The sequence below is a fragment of the Poeciliopsis prolifica genome, unplaced genomic scaffold (genome assembly GCF_027474105.1).
Source record: "Poeciliopsis prolifica strain line A6 unplaced genomic scaffold, Auburn_PproV2 SCAFFOLD141, whole genome shotgun sequence".
NCBI classification, from domain to species: domain Eukaryota; kingdom Metazoa; phylum Chordata; class Actinopteri; order Cyprinodontiformes; family Poeciliidae; genus Poeciliopsis; species Poeciliopsis prolifica.
This window is the reverse complement of record NW_026562516.1, coordinates 533895-553728: the sequence shown is the minus strand read 5'-3', so window position 1 is coordinate 553728 and position 19834 is coordinate 533895. Positions and strand designations below refer to the sequence as shown.

Here is a 19834-nt window from a genome sequence, read left to right as displayed (position 1 = left end):
AAAACAAGGTTGAAATACACACAAACAAACAAAGCTCTGCCAAAACCCTCCACATCTCTGCTCAATTTTCCCATGGAGATTCGTGTGTTTTCAACATTTTAGTATACATTTTTAATGGGCCAGCTCTCTCTCGGGGGTCATGAAATATTTAGGAAACGCAGAATACAGTGCCACAGCTGTCAACTACAGTGAATTAAGAAAAAAATAGCTTGAGTCACAATTACAAGAATATGAAATGAAACAGAAAGGAGTGTTTCTCATGTTAATGTAAAATAACAGAGGCAAACCAGGCTTCACTTCTCATCCTTTTTATTAAATATCAACTTAACATTTCTTTTGGCTACTGCTCCCAATGCTGTCCAGGGCAACTACGTTTAATTCCCTCATTAAACCCTGCATCACCGCAAAGCAATCTGAGTAAATGAATGTTCGAGAATGCTTCCGCCAATCCCGAATGAATAACGCTAAATTTGAGAGAAGCCCTTTGGCGTTTTTCAAGCAACAGAGCAGCCATGCAATCGTAAGCCATCCCGCTCCACCCTCAACGTTTTAATTCAAGCATTTCTTGCTTTCTACTTGGAGCAGTTTCCAAAAAAGATGAGGCAGAAATCATTGGGAGCTCTGGTCATCATCCAAGAACTTCTTGGCTACTTTCATAGCAGAAAACACAAATGAAACTTTTATTTTTCACAAACGAACTTGGAGTTTTAAACATTCTTCTTATTTAAACAGAAGTTAACATAAAGTTAAACGAACACGAAGAGTCCTCCGTTAAATTTAAAAGTATGTAATTATTGACATGAAATGTGCACAGGCTGTTAGTTAAAACCCAGGAAATCCACACATATGAAGAAATCTACACAAATAAATAAAGAAATAATTACATCAAAGACGAATGACAAAGAATAAGTTTTATCATAAGGTTGCAAACTTTTTAGGAACTCTTTGCTTTTACACATCATCTGAAGCTCATTATGGAAAACCTTTGTAGTGAAAATCTTTTTCATCGTCATCACGATTAAACTGGCTAAAAATAATTTGCCCCTACAGGAAGGACTGCTTTCTAACTACTGGCAGGTTTCAAATTTTCTGAGCTCTCAGCACATTTTTACATCCGTTTACTCATTTTATCACTCATTCATCTTCATTCTGCAACTTAACTTATGGAATAATTTGTGTTGATTTATTGTAGTTGTGGTTAAATTGGGTTATTACTGACATTTGCTTATGAATTTGATGTCAATTGGAACATTAGAGATATAAAAACATAAATGTGTTGAGTAGTTTGTGGCCGTCTGAAAGGAAGGTTTTCGGTCTCGGATTTCAGACACAAGCAAACTGAATCATGTTTATGATTTCTGATTGAACAGGACTCGTGTGGCTATTGTCAGTTTTTTAACATGCAGACACAACTGTTAGTCATTTTGTCACTCCATCATTTTGTACTTTTGCAATTGTTGCTTGTACGGTACCCATTTTTCTGTTTATGAAAACTCATCCTTGTTCAATAGTTCTGATTAAACTCTACAAAAGCTCTAAAATATTGTACTCTTGAATTTGTTGTTTATCAATTCCCAGACAGATAAACTGATAGTTAGAAATATGTGGGCAAAATATACATTAGTGAAAAACAATTAGCGAGGAGTCAAATTAGCTCAGGATGGTGTGAGACATTAGTAAGTCCTGTTGATTGTAAACAAGCCCACCGCAGCCTCTCCAGAATACCAGCACAATCGTGTTTTGCTCTCCAACTCCAAGTCTCCATTGTGGTTGTACTTTAAAGCCATTAACCGTTGCATTGCAGCCTTTTCTTTGTTCTTAACAAAACAATAAAATGCAGCCACTGAAACAACAACAACTTTACAAATCAATATCAATATGATAAAGACTATTTGTAGAGGGATGGGGGCAATTAGTGCAATGTCCAATGAGCAGGCACATTCTCTGCTGCCATGGTGACCCAATTTATTGCCTGCTACAGGACGCATCACAAATAGGAAATAACATTCATCTCACTGAGGATGAATGGAACTGCTTATCTTTACCAGAGAGTTGTGTGAGGTCGTAGCCTTGCTCAGAGGTTAACAACATAAACAAGGATCAGCATCAAACTGGACGGATATGGAGCTCTGAGACAATGCAAGTCTGCAAGGAAAACTTGTGCTTTCTATGATGTTTTCTAATATGTTACTGAAAGTAGTTTCATAAAAACTCCAATTATCCGAGTCTAATGAAAATAAAGTTGCATCATGTGAGCTTCAGTGTTTTTGCACAGACTTAAACTTTAAGATATTTCTGCCTAACTGCGATGATGTCAAGAATTTGTCTTCTAATTTTATAGAAACTCAGCACTAAATGGCTAAAGTATAAATACTTTTTTTATAAGTTGCAAAAACAAACGCTGCCAGCAGGGTTAAACTGAACTTGGATCTGAAGCTCAGTGGGATAAATATCCCAGCGGTGCATCAAGGGCATTTCGAGTCAGTTAGACAGTTCGTGTTAAACTTCTGCAACCTGATCAGCCTTTATTTTCACCCTGCAGTCCAACAAAAGTAATTACTTTTTCATCGTCAGGAACAACAGGAACCCCATGGAGAATTTTTTTTTTTTAAAAGTGCCAAAAGTCTCGAGTCGTACAATTAAATTTGTCAAAATTCCAAAAGGCGTAGGAGAGAAATTAACACAGACCACCGGCAAGCTGGTTTGTACAAATGTTAGTCAGTCTCAAAGGAGATTGATGACTGACCAGGCAAGCAAGACTGTCAGTGCAAAGGGAACAAAGCAGCATTTTCAGAATACCTCATCTTGGGAGCTAGTCAAGGCAAAAAGGAAAAAGGAAGACACCTTAATATAAACTTCCCAGAGAGGAATTACCAAGATGGACAGAAGACTGACAGATACGAGTTCTACCAAAAGCCAGAAAGAAGAAAAGGCTGTCTTTGACCAAAAATCCTACTTAATTCTGAAAGCGTTTTATGAGACACATAGACACACATACCTTTCATTTTTCTTTCTGCTTGAGTTGATATTAAAATATGCCTGACACACAGCTGCAGGGTTTATTTTAAGCCCGCATTAAAAAGTTACAACGTCCAAATCGAGATGACAGTTTGTCTGCCGATGTGGTGCGGCGAAAGCCGTGCTGTTGTGGCGTTTGCGTGACCCACCTAGAACTGTGACGGTCGCCCGGGCCGTGCGGACCGGCATGGTGAAGATGGAGCAGGTGTACTCCCCTCGTCAGACAGCTGCACGTCGGAGATGTTGATGGAAAGCTCCGTGGGAGTGGAGCGGTGCAGCTGGATGCGGTTATCTCTCAGAGCTGAGGACAAGGAGAGCAAGGTATCAATAATTACAAATGTGCCTTATGACTTGCTAAGGAAGATTTAAGAGCTGTTATGTGAGCATTTCTTTTGTTGGATAAGGTATTTTAGTCCGTCGATGTTCAGCGTGTTTTCCCAAAATATCAAATGAATGGATTTTATTACTTGTGTAAAGCAACATATTTCATTACATGGGCTGAGAAGAGTTCAAAAGCAACCCAAACAGTTTAAGACTGAACAACCTTTTAAAAACAAACACGATGTGAAGCAGAACAGTGAGCCTTGTAGCTCCTTTAAACACCCGAGAGAGTTTGCTGACCTGACTCCCAGAGGACACAACATTCTGCAGCCTTCAACTGAAGTCAGCAAACTCTCAGTCCCCCATTTCAGCAAAGAACAACTAACAGATTCTGTTTACAAGACCTGGGAGGTCGATCAGAAATTTATTAAGCACAGATGCCTAAACAAGACCTGAATTTAAAGCTTTAGAGGCTTGAGAGAGACATGGCCATGTCACAGAACTGGTTCAGATTTTTTAATTTTTTTTTTTTTTTTTTACTGTTTTTTTAAATCAGTTTTAAAGGAAATTCTTATTCAAGCAGAAATAAACAAACATGAATCATCTTGTTTTATTGTTGAAAAGTTAAACAGAAAATTAATATTTTTGCCATGTTGGGCAAAATTTTCCATCAATTTTCTGAATCTGCATTTTATTGCACAATCCCAATGTGCAGCAGCCATAACTAAACGAATAAACTCAACTAGTGTTTTTCATGAGCAACTCAATGAAGACATTTACAAAATTACTTTGAAAAGGAGGATTTAATAGGCTCAAGAACTACAAATGTGCCTTATGAATTGCTAAGGAATTGCTATTCTCTGGATCTCATACCTGCTGCAGGTTTTACGATGCGTTTACTTTGAAAGTTTAAGTTTTGACCTGTGTTGAACTGTAGCATACACAGTTTCACCCAAGCGGACTGTCACACATTTATTTTGTAAATGTCACCACCCTGAAAATCCATACATGTCACTGCTACTGAATCTACTGAAGTGCTTCTCAAATGTCAATGTAATGATTCAGTGATGACACTACCTGGAATGCAGACACTCTGTCTGCACTGGCGAAGTTGAACTTACTGTATGAGCTTAAACAGCTCCATCTGAACTAATTATTGCTAATTATTTGACCACAACAGTCCACTGAACAGTCTTTTCTCTGTTCTCGTAAAACACGAGAATGTTGTACAGTAGGAAACAGATACTTCATAGATGAGACATATCATGTTTTTACTAAATGCATTTCAAGTTTAGATTCAGGTTTTTAGATACACTGCCGTACATGAAGAAACAACATGACAGCAGATTCAAAGCAAAAATAAAATTTCTAAGAGTAAAACAGATGTGGGATTCTCCTCAATAGCACTAATACATGTTTCATTTTAGCGACAGATGTTTTTTTTTGCGGCTGCCAGATTGTTTAAAGTGCAGACTGTTGCGGCCTGCTGTCGATCTGCTTCATTAACATCAACGCCAATCTGCTGGGTTACCATGACCTTTTAAGGAGACTTTTTACTGCTCAGCTCAAGAGATAAAAAAATAAACACCTATATCAGTCATGTGTTGTGCAAACATTCAGAGTATTAAAAGTCATGTTTGGTTGAGACGGAGCTCAAAACTAAAATCTATAGACAATCGGAAAAGTTGTTTTATTTCAATTTTAATGTTTTTTTTTTTTGGTCAAGTCTGTATCACAGTTCACATTTAGCGTATTGGAGGAAAGTGGAATGTAAATCGGCGGAATGTTATCATCAATGTTGTAAAAGATATGTAAGACAAAACAGCAACAATAACAACATAACATTCACACAAAACGTTTGGAACATATCACATGTCAAACGAAGGTCATTACATCATCTCTTGTCACCATAAATAAATACATCAAAAATAAATTAGAAAATACAATCTTGAAATTGTGTTACTCCAACAGGAGGTCCTTGTAACAATGAAGAACATTTAAAAAATACAGCAAATACTGGTGAAATTGGTGAAATAAAGGAGCAAAAGAAAAAATTACACATGGAAACATGAGGTTTCAAATATTGCAAAAATGGGGCCGGGCAGATGAGAAGGAAATAGAACTCAGCTGAGGTGGGAAGGATGATGCAAAACCACAGGATGAAAAGCAGTAGTAGGAAGGAAGGATTAAGAATATGGGAAATGGAAATTAGAATGAGATTTGAAGGAAGGAGGTAAAATGTATGGAGGGAATGGAAATGAAGAAGGACGAAAGATACCAGCTGGAGGAAGTAAGGGAAGAAACAAGCCTGGCATCTAGTGAGAATGATAACTGTTCAAAGTAAAGTAAGAAAATAAGTTGAAGCGTGCACAGAATTACAATCAAAAGAGAATAACATAATAGCGATGAAGAGTAAAACAGAGAGGCTCAGGTGTTAAGAGCAGAAAATGATGTAAGAGAGAAAGAGGAGGACGAGCGACGCAGACGAGTGAGAGAGGCAAAAAATAGCAAAGATGTATGCTGGGTACGCAGCATCGGAAGACAAAAAGACTGAAATAAAAGATGCAAATTGAGAATGAGATGAGAGAAAGTGTGTGAAAGCAAACAGAGGAATCATAAATAGCAAGGAGGATAAGGAAGAAACCACGAGGGAAAGGTGGCGGAGGCACAAACGAAAGACATAAATGGCTTTGTCATCAATGAGAAATCCTGCCATGAAAGAGGGAAAGAGCACAAACGACTGAGATAGATGATGATGATGATGAAATGCTACGAAATAACGGCTCGTTTCAGTGATAGCATTGACCTCTGCTGTGTTTGTGCCGTGTGATTGTCACCAGTCTTCCTGTCTTCTCACCTCCCTGTCTCTATCTGCAGAGAATGTTCTACCTGTCTGACTTCCTGCATCAGTAAAGCTTACAGTTCATATTTCGTCACCTTTGTACTGAGAACTTTTACAAAACAATGCCTGAGAGAGCAAATTATGTTCAGGCTCATGAATATTGCTCCTCATTCAAAGTTATCAAGCAAGAACATATTGCATCAACAACGATTTGCACTTAACAGAGTGAACATGTTAGCTGGCTTCATTGAATATGTGATGGATACGATTGTAGGTCACACGTTCGGCTTTTGTGATATTTCCTTTTCATTTATGAAGAAAAAAAGCTCAATGTCAGCATAAAAGTTAGTCGTATTTCTGCCTTCATCTCAACCAACATAAAACTAATTTCAAAAACCAAAATTCAGAGGATGCTTAAAATAAATTTTGATTTTCAGGAATAACTGATTATGTCTGACAGAATGTGAAAAGCTATGTTGCAGCAAAGTACAGAAATAAATAGGCAGCATTTTAAATATATCCTCATAATATGGACTAAATATGCTGTAAGCTTATAAACATTCCCCTACAGTGTAACCTTTAACATATGGCTTCATGGTCAGGGTTTCCTCTTTTACAGACATGATCCATTCCACCTAACATGTTGTTTCCACTTTTATGAAAATGCATTGGGACCAGATTTAATGCCTTGTAACATTTATGTATTTAATTAATCTGGTGTCATTGTTTTGGTCCTTACTCCTGGCCTCAGCAGCATCATAAAACTCAGAATTCTGTTGCTTATGATTTTGCTGTGCCTCTTAAAGATCATCAGAGGCCTCCATCTTGTCTCCCCTCTGATGTCCTCCATCCAGGACTGTCTGTTTCCCAAGGGTATAAACACAAAGGCCCAGTTCCTCAGCTACCAGCCACTGAGCTGGACGAGAACCCAAGTTTATCTTGCTCACAGTCGGATGAAAGCTACGAGAACTTCAAAATTAAATATCTCCAAAACTTATTGTTCAAGAACTACAGCACAGAGCGGCATGTTGGTTATGAAGATTTTACAGAAACTACTGGATGCTGCATTCATGCCCAAAAAAAATCCAAGTCTTTTTTGTCATTAAGTTACAAGTGTACATAAGTGGAGTTTTCTAAACACTGCAGGAACTGTAACTGAAGCACTGTGTTTTGATCCAAAACGGCTATGATAAGTTTCCCAGCAGCTTCAGGACGAAATGTTTGTAAAATCCCTTTGTGCCTCTTGTTCACACGGTGGAGGATCTGTGGTGCTGAGGGCTGGTTCCTCTTCAAAGGCTGTTTGGATGCAGATGTTAAATTCAAAATAGATGGCTGCTCATTCTGCAGAAATTCTGCTCATGTGAGGAAATGAAACCAATATTTCCCCTCAAATGTTCAGTGTTAAATGAAGCTGCAGTCTGTGTCTAATAATCATTTCTGCTTTCTTTTTAATCTCTGAGCTGAAAGTTTTTAATAGTTATAAGTAAAGCTGAGGTTAAGCTGCGCTATCTCTCTAGGTTTAAGCTGAAACACTGATCTCATACCTGCTTTTCCAACATTCACGCTTGATAATCATTCCTGTTTAATTAAACAGAAATGACAAACAGAGCTGAAAGTTTTAATGCTGCTGCTGTAAACAGTGCTGCGCCTACTGAGAAGTGGATGGCTGTTTGTGCATGTTCAGACTGTAAATATAGCATTATCAGTAAATGTTTTTATCTCAAAAGGAACTGTCGCACATTTTGCATCAGATAAAGACTTGTTTCATGTTCAGCTGTTTGCGTTCTTGTTTGAAATGAGTTAAAAGAATGAAACACACAAGTATTCAGGACTAATTAAGGGAAACATCATTATGGAACATTTCTCACTGGATGATGAGGCGCATCCCTAAATGTATTTCTTATTATTTATTCATTTATTTATTCATTCATTTATTTCTGAATGTTTTTTTAACACAAAGAAAACAAGTACCAAGTGTCACAGTAACACATTTTGCTGGACGATAAATTGTACCAGTAATCATCTTGATGAACAATAACATGTTTTGAGACAATTTTCCATTAGTATTGTATGTTGATAATGATGTAATAGTACAAGTTTGCACTACTTTTCAAGAAGAAAAGTGGTGGTTATTTATTAAACCCTTTATCTTGTCTTGATGTTCCATAATCAGCTCTGCTGATTATTTGTAAATCAGAATATGAGGAAACACATGGAAACACATGGACATATAATTGATATGTAACCCCACTGTCACTGCCATGTTTTGCTTCCTATCTGTCTTTCTCCCATTTTTGTTTATTGATATCTTATGGTGGAGCTATATTTGTGTTTTTTCATATTTTCTCTGTCTCTTCATGAGTCTGTTCAGCTGTCGTTTGCTCCCTCTTGCGCATTCACAGACACACCTTTGTTCCTCTTGGTATATTTTCAGTTATTTTATCCAACACTACTTTATCTTCATGCCTTATCGCCACGCAAGGTCATAACATTAGTCTTCATGAGCTCCCCACTTTGGGTGGGTTTGTGAGGCATACAGTCGCACATATATCCCCGCCCGCTGGACCTTGTGCTCAGCTATCAGTCTCCTTAATTCTCCTCCCCTCATCTCTGCTCAATCCTCTTTCTTCCCCTCCTACTTTTTCTCCTTCATCTTCCTCCCTTACATCTCACACTTTTCTAATCTTTTCACACCCTAGGCCCCTTCACTTCTTTTTCTTCTTTCCCCCCCATCTCTTTCTCTTTTCATTATAAACGATGCGTGGCGCTTGCACCTACAGGTGTGATGGATTTTCAAAAACGATATCATATCTAGTTACGGGGGCATATCGATCGGGAGGCCCCTGAAATTGCACACGTGCGCTGGTGCTGTTTAGTCTGATGCGGGTGAGGTAAATAGTCTGCCAATAGGTCGCGCTCTGATGTTTAGCTTTTATTTCAATGGTGCAGGGATGTAATGAATTTCTGAGCTTGTGTATAAACAGGATTTATGGACAGGACATGCGTATGGGGGTATATGGCAAAGGAACGCTGCTGAGTTGTGTTTATCTGCTGGTCTTGGGTGGATGTGAAACTTTGCCACAGCACACACTAAATATTCATGCAAACATACAATGCAATGCACATTTGCATAAATCACCAATTCATTTAAGTCAGGTGTGTCAGGAAAACACGTAAAACATGCAGGGCAGCGGATCCTGGAATCGCAGACGTTGGGAAGAGGAAACATGTGGAAAATGGAACTTCATTTGGATAATTTGTCAGATATAATTATTGATAATCTAATCAAACTGAGCCTGATCTATTTTTGAAAAAATAAATAAATAAATTTCAGTCTAAATATGTGATCCTACAACATATTGACTTTTCAGATTTTTAATTGCAACATGTTTTTAAAATATCAGTTTTCTTCAACTGTACATAATGTGCTTCTTTTTTGTTGGTCTATTATATATTGCAATGAAACACACTGGTTTGGTTTGACCTCTGATCAGGTCTCACTTGATGAAGAACTGATAACCTCAAAGGACGCTGGTTTGAAAATTGCATGTGACAAACTGTCCTTGTGTGTGCATATTTAATTTTCTACATTCCTTCATTTCCATGGCTACTGCAACACTAGGATCCATCTGCAAACCGAACAGAAAAAAATTAAACTGCTGGTAAAATGTTGAACTAATTAAATGTTTCAGAGAGACAATGTGTTGTAGTGGAGCTGTCTGGTCTGTGCAGCCTCATTTCCAACATTGGTGCTAACAGTTTTTTTTTATGGGTCTAAGCATCCAGGTGCAGTTAATTTATGACTCATGCAGTAAAAAAAAAAAAAAAACTTTGTTTCAGCACTTCCAACTGTTTTTCTTCACAGGGTATTAAATAATGTTATTCTTTCAAACCAAAGTCTGTAGCGTCTCTAAGACACAAATAAAAATCTTTGAATCCACTAGTTGTCATTAATATGTGAAGTAAAGCATTTACATGAAGAAGCCAGAGCAGTTCAATTCAGTTGTGTTTATTTACATAGCGTCAATTCACAACATCATCTCAAGGCACTTGAGTAATCTCAGCCCAGTAATACATAATTTCAAAATGATCTACTTATGAAGCAGCGCAGTCGAGTTCAGTTTATTATTCAAATTAATTAAAAAGGTTGTATGTCTAAGGAAACCTAGCAGGTTGCATGGAGTCACTGATTTGTAGCACTTACTCCTCCTGTTGAGCATTTCACAGGAAATCACTGAGACTCCATCTTTTTTTTTACACTTAACCTTGAATAGCAAGTCATTCTTCCTCCGTTTGTAGTTCCTTGCAACATTGTTCATTCTAATTATCCGTCTTGCTGTTTGGTGCTCCGGAATTAACCGTATCCACATTATTTTTAAAGAAACGATCAGGCTTCGGCGAAAGTGCAAGCTGTTTTCAAATAGCTTCACCGGTAATGGAGTCAGCTGATGTGAAAGTTATCATGCGGGTGCTTTAAATAGGCCTGACATCTCTACATTTTCACTGAGGCATTGTAAGTGTTTCGAAGATCCTCCTGCAGAAGCTCTCCTCAAATCAACCATCCTTATTGTTCTTCTGCTCTGTCTAACTCATCTAAGCTGCTTTTTTGAATGGGAGATTTAACCTGTCACATGCATAGTTGGTGTGCACATTTTGTGCACTTATGCAAGCCACTCTCTGTCTGCCACAGGGGGCTGGTGGACAGATAAAGATAATGAAGCATGCATCAAGCCAAGAATGCACGTGAGAGGAAGCATTAATCATGAATTTAGCTTTAGGCACATGCAGGTAAAACTGCCTGGTTGTGGACTGTAATAAATATAGTACAACCTTTGGTTTAGCCTTAAGAATATTTCTATTTTGGAAAACACAAATTGTCGTTGATGTTAAAATGCATTGAAGGTCTATGAGTTTAAGCACCTGCGGTCAACCACTCCAAGCAACGGTCAAGGACGTCCCAGGGGCAAATGCCAAGAAGCAAGTGACCTTAAGTAACTAAAACACAGTAAAGTATTCACTAGCCTCAAAAGAGCTCAGAGATCCCACTGATGTCATTAGCTAAGTTATCTCTTCTTCTGTATCTTTGATGCACTGAGGATTTGTTTCAGAGTAATTTAACATTTAAATGAATTTTGACCTCCTCTGGGTTATTCCCTGTCAAGTTGAGTTTAACCCTCCAGCTGCTGTCCAAACACTGGCAGCTCCAGCAGGTAAATGACTTGGAAAAGAAATTGAAAACCATGTTTTTTTCCTTCCACTACATAATTATGTGCCACTTTGTTTTGGTCTCATTCCAATAGAATACAATGGTACTAAGAGGTTAAAGCAGAGAAACCTTTAAGACAAGCAAGGAGCAGAAAAAAATATCCACTTAAATTCACAATCTTGTATTTAATTTGATTAAAGTTATTTGGGCAAGGACAATTTAATTAGTTAATTTAGTTACTTAGTTTATTTACATGACTAATTTATTGTAATTTATGTAAATCCTGAATTTAAATGTATGTTATTAAAGTTGCTGAAACTTGCAGAAATATTCTTTAAAAAAAGCAACAAATTGAATCCCCATCTTGAACAAAGTCTCAGCAAACTGCACAGTTTTAGATTTAAAATGATGTTTATTAAACTCAACAGAAATAGCTGTACAAATACCTGTGTTTTGAAATGTTTTTTTTTTTTTTTTTTTTTTTTGTGTGCGTGTGTGTGATTTTATCTGGAGAAAGCCAAGAGTTTATGCACTGGAACTTTAAGATCTTTCTGCAATCATGTCTCTAAGCTAAGATGTAACATTTGCATGTCAATCACATATCAAGTAGAACATTTCCTTGTCAGCATGCATTGCTTTTTTACCGCATCTGTTATATGTCAACTTTTTCCGACCCGAAACGCAACGATCTCCGAATGTCCAACCGCTGATCTGGTCACAGCAGCTATTTTTACTCTTTCTTCCTCCATCAACTTCTCTTCCTCCTCCCTCGATCTTTCCCATGCTCTTTCAACTTCAAACATTCAGGGAGAGGGGGATTCTATCCCAACACATACTGAGTGCATATTCCGCGTTTCATCTACCTCCTGCCTCCTTATGCAGTTTTTCGTCTGCCAAGAACTCTCTTAAATTCAAATTTGTGTTATTGGCACAACAGGCAGGAAACCTGTGATGCTGAACCAAACTACATCAGTTACAGACCAATATTTTTATATATCTGTCTCCATTTCCCTCGCAGCTTCTGCATCTCTTCATCTCCCTCTTTGGTTCAGCCTTAATCTGCATCGCACCTCTCCCTACTGCTTCTCTCCCTCTCTCCGTCAGTTGCCCGCATTGATCCCACCTTCACCACATTCCCACCTTGATGATTCCCTTAAACTCTGTCTCCTCTCCACTCAACTCTGTCTAGTTTTGTTTTACATTTCAAGCATTTAGCCGACACCCTTGCCAAAAAGAGACCGCCTCTCTTCTTCATTCTCTCCCTCGCTCCCACACATGTCGCCTCCATCCTCCCATCTGCTTGTGAATATTCTCTCCAGCTCCCTAATTATCCTGCCTTTCCGACAGCTGATTGGGGTTCAGTGACCGCAGGCTTCCCTTGATCACACTGTACTCGCTGATCTGAGGGCGTAAATTGATCCCGGATCAGCACTCCAACAGCAAAACACTTGGTAAACACACTTCCCAATCTGTAACATTCACCTTGGCCTCTTTCCCACCATTTCTTTGACATCATTTGTGTCTTTTAGCCAACCTTAACATTTTTTTCATCCTAACAAATTATGCAAAATCAATGGGGGAAATGCAAAAGGTGAAAGATGAACTGAACTCTGCCCAAGAGGCAAAAATGTAATAATTGAGCAATGAGTTGAACTTGAAACAAACGCTTCCAAGATGGATTAGCTTCAACTGATGCATCCCACTGCAAAAACTGAAAATCTTATCAAGTATTTTTGTGTAATTTCTAGTGCAAATATCTTAGTATACGTGAAACAAGATGACACAAACGTAACTTCTGAGCAGGACAGATTATCTTGTTTTAGGTAAATAATTCTTGAATATAGATTTAAAAAGTACTAGCTCCACTGGCAGATTTTTTTTGCCACTTATAGCAAGAAGTCATTCCTGTTTTAAGTGCAAATGGAACTAGTATTTTTATTTAATCTATATTTAGGAATTATTGACTTACAACAAGCTCCTATACTTTACTGAAAAAATAAAACTGAGTTTTTTCTTAATTTAAATGTACTAAAATATTTGCACTAGAAACCAGACACAATATGTACAAAGTATCCAAGAATGTACAAATGCATCTAAGGAAATTAGGGCAATCTTTGTACTATTAATTTATTTCAGTGATCTGATTTAAAACGTGCTCATTTAATTTCCTTGCAACAGAAGTTGGCTCATCCAGAGTGGCTAATCCAAGCATATTAATGGAAAGTGAGGTGGAGTGAAAAATGTGATATAAGAAGATGAAGAATCACTCTAACCAAAGAGAGGAAATATATTTTAAAGAACATGGACATTATTTTCAGCAAGTCCACTTTGCTATCTTAATCATCCTTTTTATAGATCTGATACCTAAAATGAATAAAAACAGTTTATTGGGTTTCATAAGCTCTCATCTAAAATTTAAATACTGTTCAGTAGACCCCTGCCTATTCTTTTGTGGAGCATATCTAGACTCTATATGTCTAGTTGTTGATCACATGGTACATGTGATGCATAAACATATTTCCATTTCAGTTTTGTGAAACACACTAATGTTGAATCAGCCCCCGAAAAAATTCTAATAAGTGTTTTGTTTTTGACTGACGTGACTCAAATAAGCAAATTTGTTTTATTAATTCCATTTTATGAAATTTTACAGTAAATTAAAACACAACTACTGATATTCTAATATTCTAAGACACACCCCTGATGCGTATAACACAGCAATGGAAAACTCCCACAAGGGATTGTCCTAAAAATCTATTTCCCTTATATGAAGGCATGTTTGAATAAAACACTCAAAAAGCAAACGTGGCTAAATACTAGTCTTAATCTGAGCTGCAGTTTGCTGTTTATCTTTCTTCACCTTTATTTAAAGGCATGAACTCAGGTGGAGGTAATTACTACACGTTACTTTTAGAGTGCAGGATTTGGAGGTCTTTATACCGACACTGTTCATTTAAGATCAGACTCACGCAAAGCAGGAGATTTTTTTTCTTTTTTTTCCCCAACTAAAGTCCCTTTATGTCCTGCAGTGTTTTTATCTGACTGCCTTTGATAGCTAGAGAGGTGTGTTCACATCCTTTCATTATTTTATGTTTAAAAAAGATGAATTCCCTGATGTAGCACATCCTCGCGTTTGCAAGAGGTGAGTTTAAAGCCAAAAGCCAGAAGTTACATGAATTCCCGACCTCAGTTTCTGTGAAAAATTTATTGTTACCCTCAGCAGTTCATAATAACTTGCCCTCAAGGCATTTGTGCTAATTACACGAGGGTGAGCCGTGTTTTTCGGTTTTCATTTAGTAGTTTGGTTCACTGTCTGCTATCAGACAGCACACGTTTTTGTCTTATTTCAAGTCTACTAAGATATTGCTTGGTACGATTTTGTGGTTTTGCAGTATAAAAGAACAAAAAATGCAAAGTTAAGAGAAATGTGTTTTAACAAAATGGATGGTGTTAATATAGGCCCTACTGACAATTCCTATGTTATTTCCATAAGCTACTCTTCAACATGGTAAATATAAGAGAACATACCATTCCAGTAAAGCAGATGTTGGTCTATTCAGATCAGCAAAAAGAAAAGAAAATTCTTCCATGTTTAAATTTGAGAGAAGTGTATCAAATTGAGAGAAATATGTGATTATGTGAGAATAAAAACATTGTTTGACAACCTCAGTTTATTTTGCCTCTTTGACTCACCGAACCCATCACTGCTTGTGAATATTCTCTCCAGCTCCCTAATTATCCTGCCTTTCTAATAATAATGGTGAGGTGGCATTTTGGATGACCTATAATAATCGTTAGATATTATGTAAACCTATTAGTTGGGATCCAAGCCCAGAAAAAGTATCAAACACATAAACGTGGATTTTTGCTAAACTTTACCTGGCACATTGTGTTTTGGTCAATTGATAATAACACTGAGTTTTTCAATAAAAACACCCCAAAGGCTGATTATGTTGAAAAGCATCTAATTGTCACTGTTAAGTAAGGTGGAGGATCTGAGATGCTGTGGGCCAATTCCTCAGCACTAGAGATCTCCAATTGAAGATTAGGCCATTTTAATTAAACGCAGTTCTCTGCCAGCAACTGGAAATGGGTCGTCACTGAGTCTTTCAGCAAGATATTGATCCAGAACATTTGGCCAAATCAGCACAGCTGCTCACCAGACAATAAAAAAACAACCTGTCTTCCACGGCTGTCTCAGTAACCAGCCCTATAGAAAAGCTGTGAGGTCCCAGGATATTGGGTGATCTAGAGAGATTGTGAAAGCAGGAAAGGTCAAAGATCACTCTGTCTTCGTGTTCCAATCTTGTGAAAATGATTTACCAAAGGAGCTCCCAATACGACAAAAAAAAAAAAAAAAAAAAAAGTGCTGCAAAGTATTGATAGCATGGTGCCCACAATGCTGGAACTAATGCCTATTTAATGGCTAAATTAGGTAAGCTCATGAAGGCACCAGTGATTTTGTTAAAAGCAATAATTTCTTAATGTGACATTTTCCATTCGCTGAATGTACTGACATTTAAGGTTGGATTTGAACAATATTTCTGTGTAAGTTGCTACTAGAATAAAAACGGCTTTTCCCCCCTTCCTTCACCATTTTCCTGTAATATTCAGTGAAACCATCAGTCTGTAACAGTAAGCAATTTGTATTTGCTTTATAAGCATACACAGGGGCTTGATTCTCTATAAAACAAATTACTGGTTTCACCTAAGGGAGAAACTTTTACCAACTTATATAAATTTATCTCTAAGCGCTGATTAAAAAGTTTTTTGTTGTTGTTGTTTGTTTTTTTTTTTTACAAAAAGATTGTCCTTTTTTTTCATTAAAATCTCCTGCCTAGATTATTATGCACAAAAATCTTTGAAAATGCAAATTGGTCCCCTCTGCTTAGACTCCAACAGCTGCTCCTCCTCAACACTCCTCTTCTCCACGTAATGTTGAGGTGCAGTGCTGAAGGAATCCACCCACACATGTTCAATCCAAAATCTGATCCCGAAAGCAGAAGATGAAAGCAACTACAAGTCAGCATATTTGAATGGTAATGTTCCCTAAGGGATCCTGCACACAAAATAAACCACAACTATCACCGATTGAAAGGTGCAAACTTTTTAAAACTCATTTAAATAAGAGAGTAGTAACAACATAAACAAGCAGTACAGTGACTTTATCCATTTCTGGTGGCTTTTTTTTTATCTCCTATGACCACAAACTTGTTTGGTTCTCAACAATTTCAGAAGTGACTGACCCATTAAGTCTTAGATCCAGTTAAAGTTTCTTTTGCTTTCAGCAAAAACTTTCTATGCACCTGATATAGTGGAATACATTAAAAGATTTCCAGCCATTCCTGATAAGAATTTTGACTTATTGTTGTTATGATAAATTTCAGTTATTTATGATGAATAAAATAATAAAAAATGACAGTAGAATCAGAAATGTTTGATATTTTCTCCACTGTTTGCTCCAAGGGAGAATCAATAAATCTCAGAAAATTTGAAAGTCTGATTAAATGCAGTTACTGTGTGCAGATATAAATCACACTTTCTTAAGTTCTGGGGAGCCTGTTTTAAACAGGAAAGTTTTTCAGGAACAGAATTTGTGTTTGTGGTGCTATGAATGCTGCACCATGCAGTCACAGAAAACAATAAGCAATAAATCGCTTTTTATTATAATCTTTATCACAATAGTACCAGGAAATATTGCAATAAAATTCTAAGTCCATATGGCTCAGAATGAACTGATAAAGCATTAATATGATGCTTTAACAACATGATTAACAGGAATTCAGCTTGCTGAGCTGCATGTTTTGAATGACTGATTGTTATTGTCTGATAAATTCAGCTAATAATATTTTTGATCAGTGGGAGAGTTAATTTACGATCCATATAGCATTAATGGTAAGTATGGATGACAGAACTCCTTTAGTCACATTGGCCACTGGGCCTGGCCTACTTCCACAAAACCTGCTTCATGTTTTCATGTTTTGGCCCACATAACTGTGTTATTAGATAAGCCAACATCCTTGACAAGATAAAAAGCTGCATTGCATGCATCCCAAATTTATTCCTAACATGGATTCATGATTAGTTTGGATAAAAGTAAAGGCTGCAGTGTGATATTATGAGTGTGTGCTGCCGAGACACAAATAAGTCCCAAAAAATTAATTAGCTTTTTGTTCCTCTGGAAAAATTCCCATATGGTTTCTAAATAAAGTGATGCCTGACTCACAAAGCTGGGCCAGATTTGATCTGTAAAATAAGTTTTGAACAAACAGAATCAGAATCTTGGCTGAGACAGGTTAAGAGGAAATAAAAAAGCAGATTTCTGTTTATCACATGATTTCAATTACCTGAAACTCTGTTTAATGTTTTCACAGTGTATTGAATTCAACAAACTTTGAGCTTTTGAGGAATATTTGCACTTTCACTTTACTAAGCCACAACCATCTTAGCACAGAAAAAAAATGAAACAGACATTTTTCAGGCCAGTGAATGAGGAGAAAATTAATTTTCTTTGAGGCTTGTTTGAGTCAGCAGCACACTCCCACGAGCTCTGGCAACACAAATACCTCTTAGCAATGTACAAAAAGCTAACTATGTTACCCAAATATACCTAGCTCCTTGTGGATTTTATACCTATTTGCTTTTCATCCTTACTTCTGCTAATAAACTTAAGCAAGCAAATTGAAAATGTTTTTTTCCTAAGTTTGTTATGAATGAAACTCTAGCTCATCACTGCTGTCCTGACTTTTACAGAGAAAATATGCAATACTTTATTTCTTCTTGAGGTCTGCTTGTGTTAGTTTAGGTGTGTGAATAAATTAGAAACACAGAGAAGGGCACTCTCATTGTGGTGTCAAAAAAGAAGATAAAGGGAGAAAAAATTTCACAGTCATAACTCTGCTGCAGTTCTTTTTCTGTAGTTTTACGGTCCACTGTTTCTGAACAACCTGTGAAAGGTCATGAGTGCCAAAATGTCAAGCTCAGGAAAAAAAGGAGAAATCTCCACCTTCCTTTTTTTTTTTAAAGAAAAATATTAAACTACAACAGAGCTAATGTCTGCCTCACTACACTTGGTTTTATGTGCATTTCTGCAGGGGAGCTGCAAAATTACTACTTTAAATCACATTGGGATTTTTTAATGTTTATTTCAATAACCTAAAACAAAAAAAAAAAGCAATTTCATTTTTTATTTTCCACTTGGGATTCTCTTTGTGCCTTTCTCCTCCATCTTTCTGCACTCATGTTCCACAAGATTATTTTGAGGACACATGGAAAAATGAAAGTCTTGAAAATTCAAACAGAAAGAGTTGAAAAGCCATCTTTCAAGTGCTAGTAGATTTGAAAAGTCTCGGCGGCAGGCTTTCAGTCCGGTTACGATTGTTGTTAATGCACTCTGCAGAGAGCTTTCTCCGAGACGTCGGGAAAACTTTGACTGATGTGATGTGGATCAATAGTTTTTTTCAGAACTGTCAAAAAAAAAAAAAACAGCTCATGCTCCACATTTTAAAAGAAGCATCTTCCTCTGTCATACGTTTGTCTGTTTTCTTGCGGTTTAGCAGACGATTTGCTGCTCTTTAACATGGCTTACCTGTGAAAAACTGTAAAAACGGTTAGGATTAGCTGAGATAAAATGAATAAGCCACATTCACAGTCATCAATACGGCTGAAACCTGCCCACTTCATCCTCCCTCCAGGCAGGAAAGAGACTTTCCCCGTCTGGTTTGTGAATCACCAGAGAGCCATTACCTTGGTAAATTGCTCCAAAGCATATGATAGCCTGTCTGATGTCTGCTGATATGCTTTTATGGAAACGAGGGAAACCATATGACAAATAAATAAAATCATAGATTGTCTAAGAGCAAGTACTCAATTTCTTCTCATGGGGTAATTTGTTTAAAAAAAATGTCAAAATGCTTTAAAGGATTCAGTTTATTGTCTGCAGTCTAGATTTGGAGGGATTTCAGTTCACATTTGTCTCTTCAAACTTTATGAAAAGATTTGATTTATAGAAAAAAATATTAAAGAGAGAAGTTTTTGTTCCTTTATTCACTACTATAGAGAAACATTAGTGAAGATGGAATAATTTCTAACATAAATTAGAGAATACAGGAAAGTTAGAGTAAGATTAGAGGTTATGTTTTGTCTTACTATCTCAGAGTGGGACAGATTTTATCATGTTCGTTGCCTTTGAAGACTTCCTTTTTTTTCCTTTCCAGTGATAAAAGGACATTTAACATTCCTTCCTGCTGAATTGTAGAAAGCTTCTCTTTGCAGAGCCCTTGCTAACTCTGCAAAAAACCCTTAGCTGCCAGCTTTGCTTTCTGATAGATTTTATGCTGTATTTCATGTGAGAAATTAGATATTGGAATGACATAAAATCCAGCCTAACTGTGTTTAAGACAGACGTTGAATGACCAGCTCTAAATCAGCTTTGCACCCAGTGAATT

At 37.0% G+C, this 19834-nt stretch overlaps 1 protein-coding gene across 1 annotated transcript in view; it reads right to left on the bottom strand.

Annotated features, from left to right (window-relative positions):
- Window positions 1-3167: 3167 nt before the first annotated feature.
- The window catches only part of cadm3 (cell adhesion molecule 3), an 80420-nt gene continuing 63753 nt past the window's right edge, over window positions 3168-19834 (bottom strand). The window contains exon 4 of the mRNA XM_055025289.1: window positions 3168-3319. Within this exon, the coding sequence (XP_054881264.1) occupies window positions 3168-3319 (152 nt within the window). The remainder of the gene's footprint in view (window positions 3320-19834) is intronic.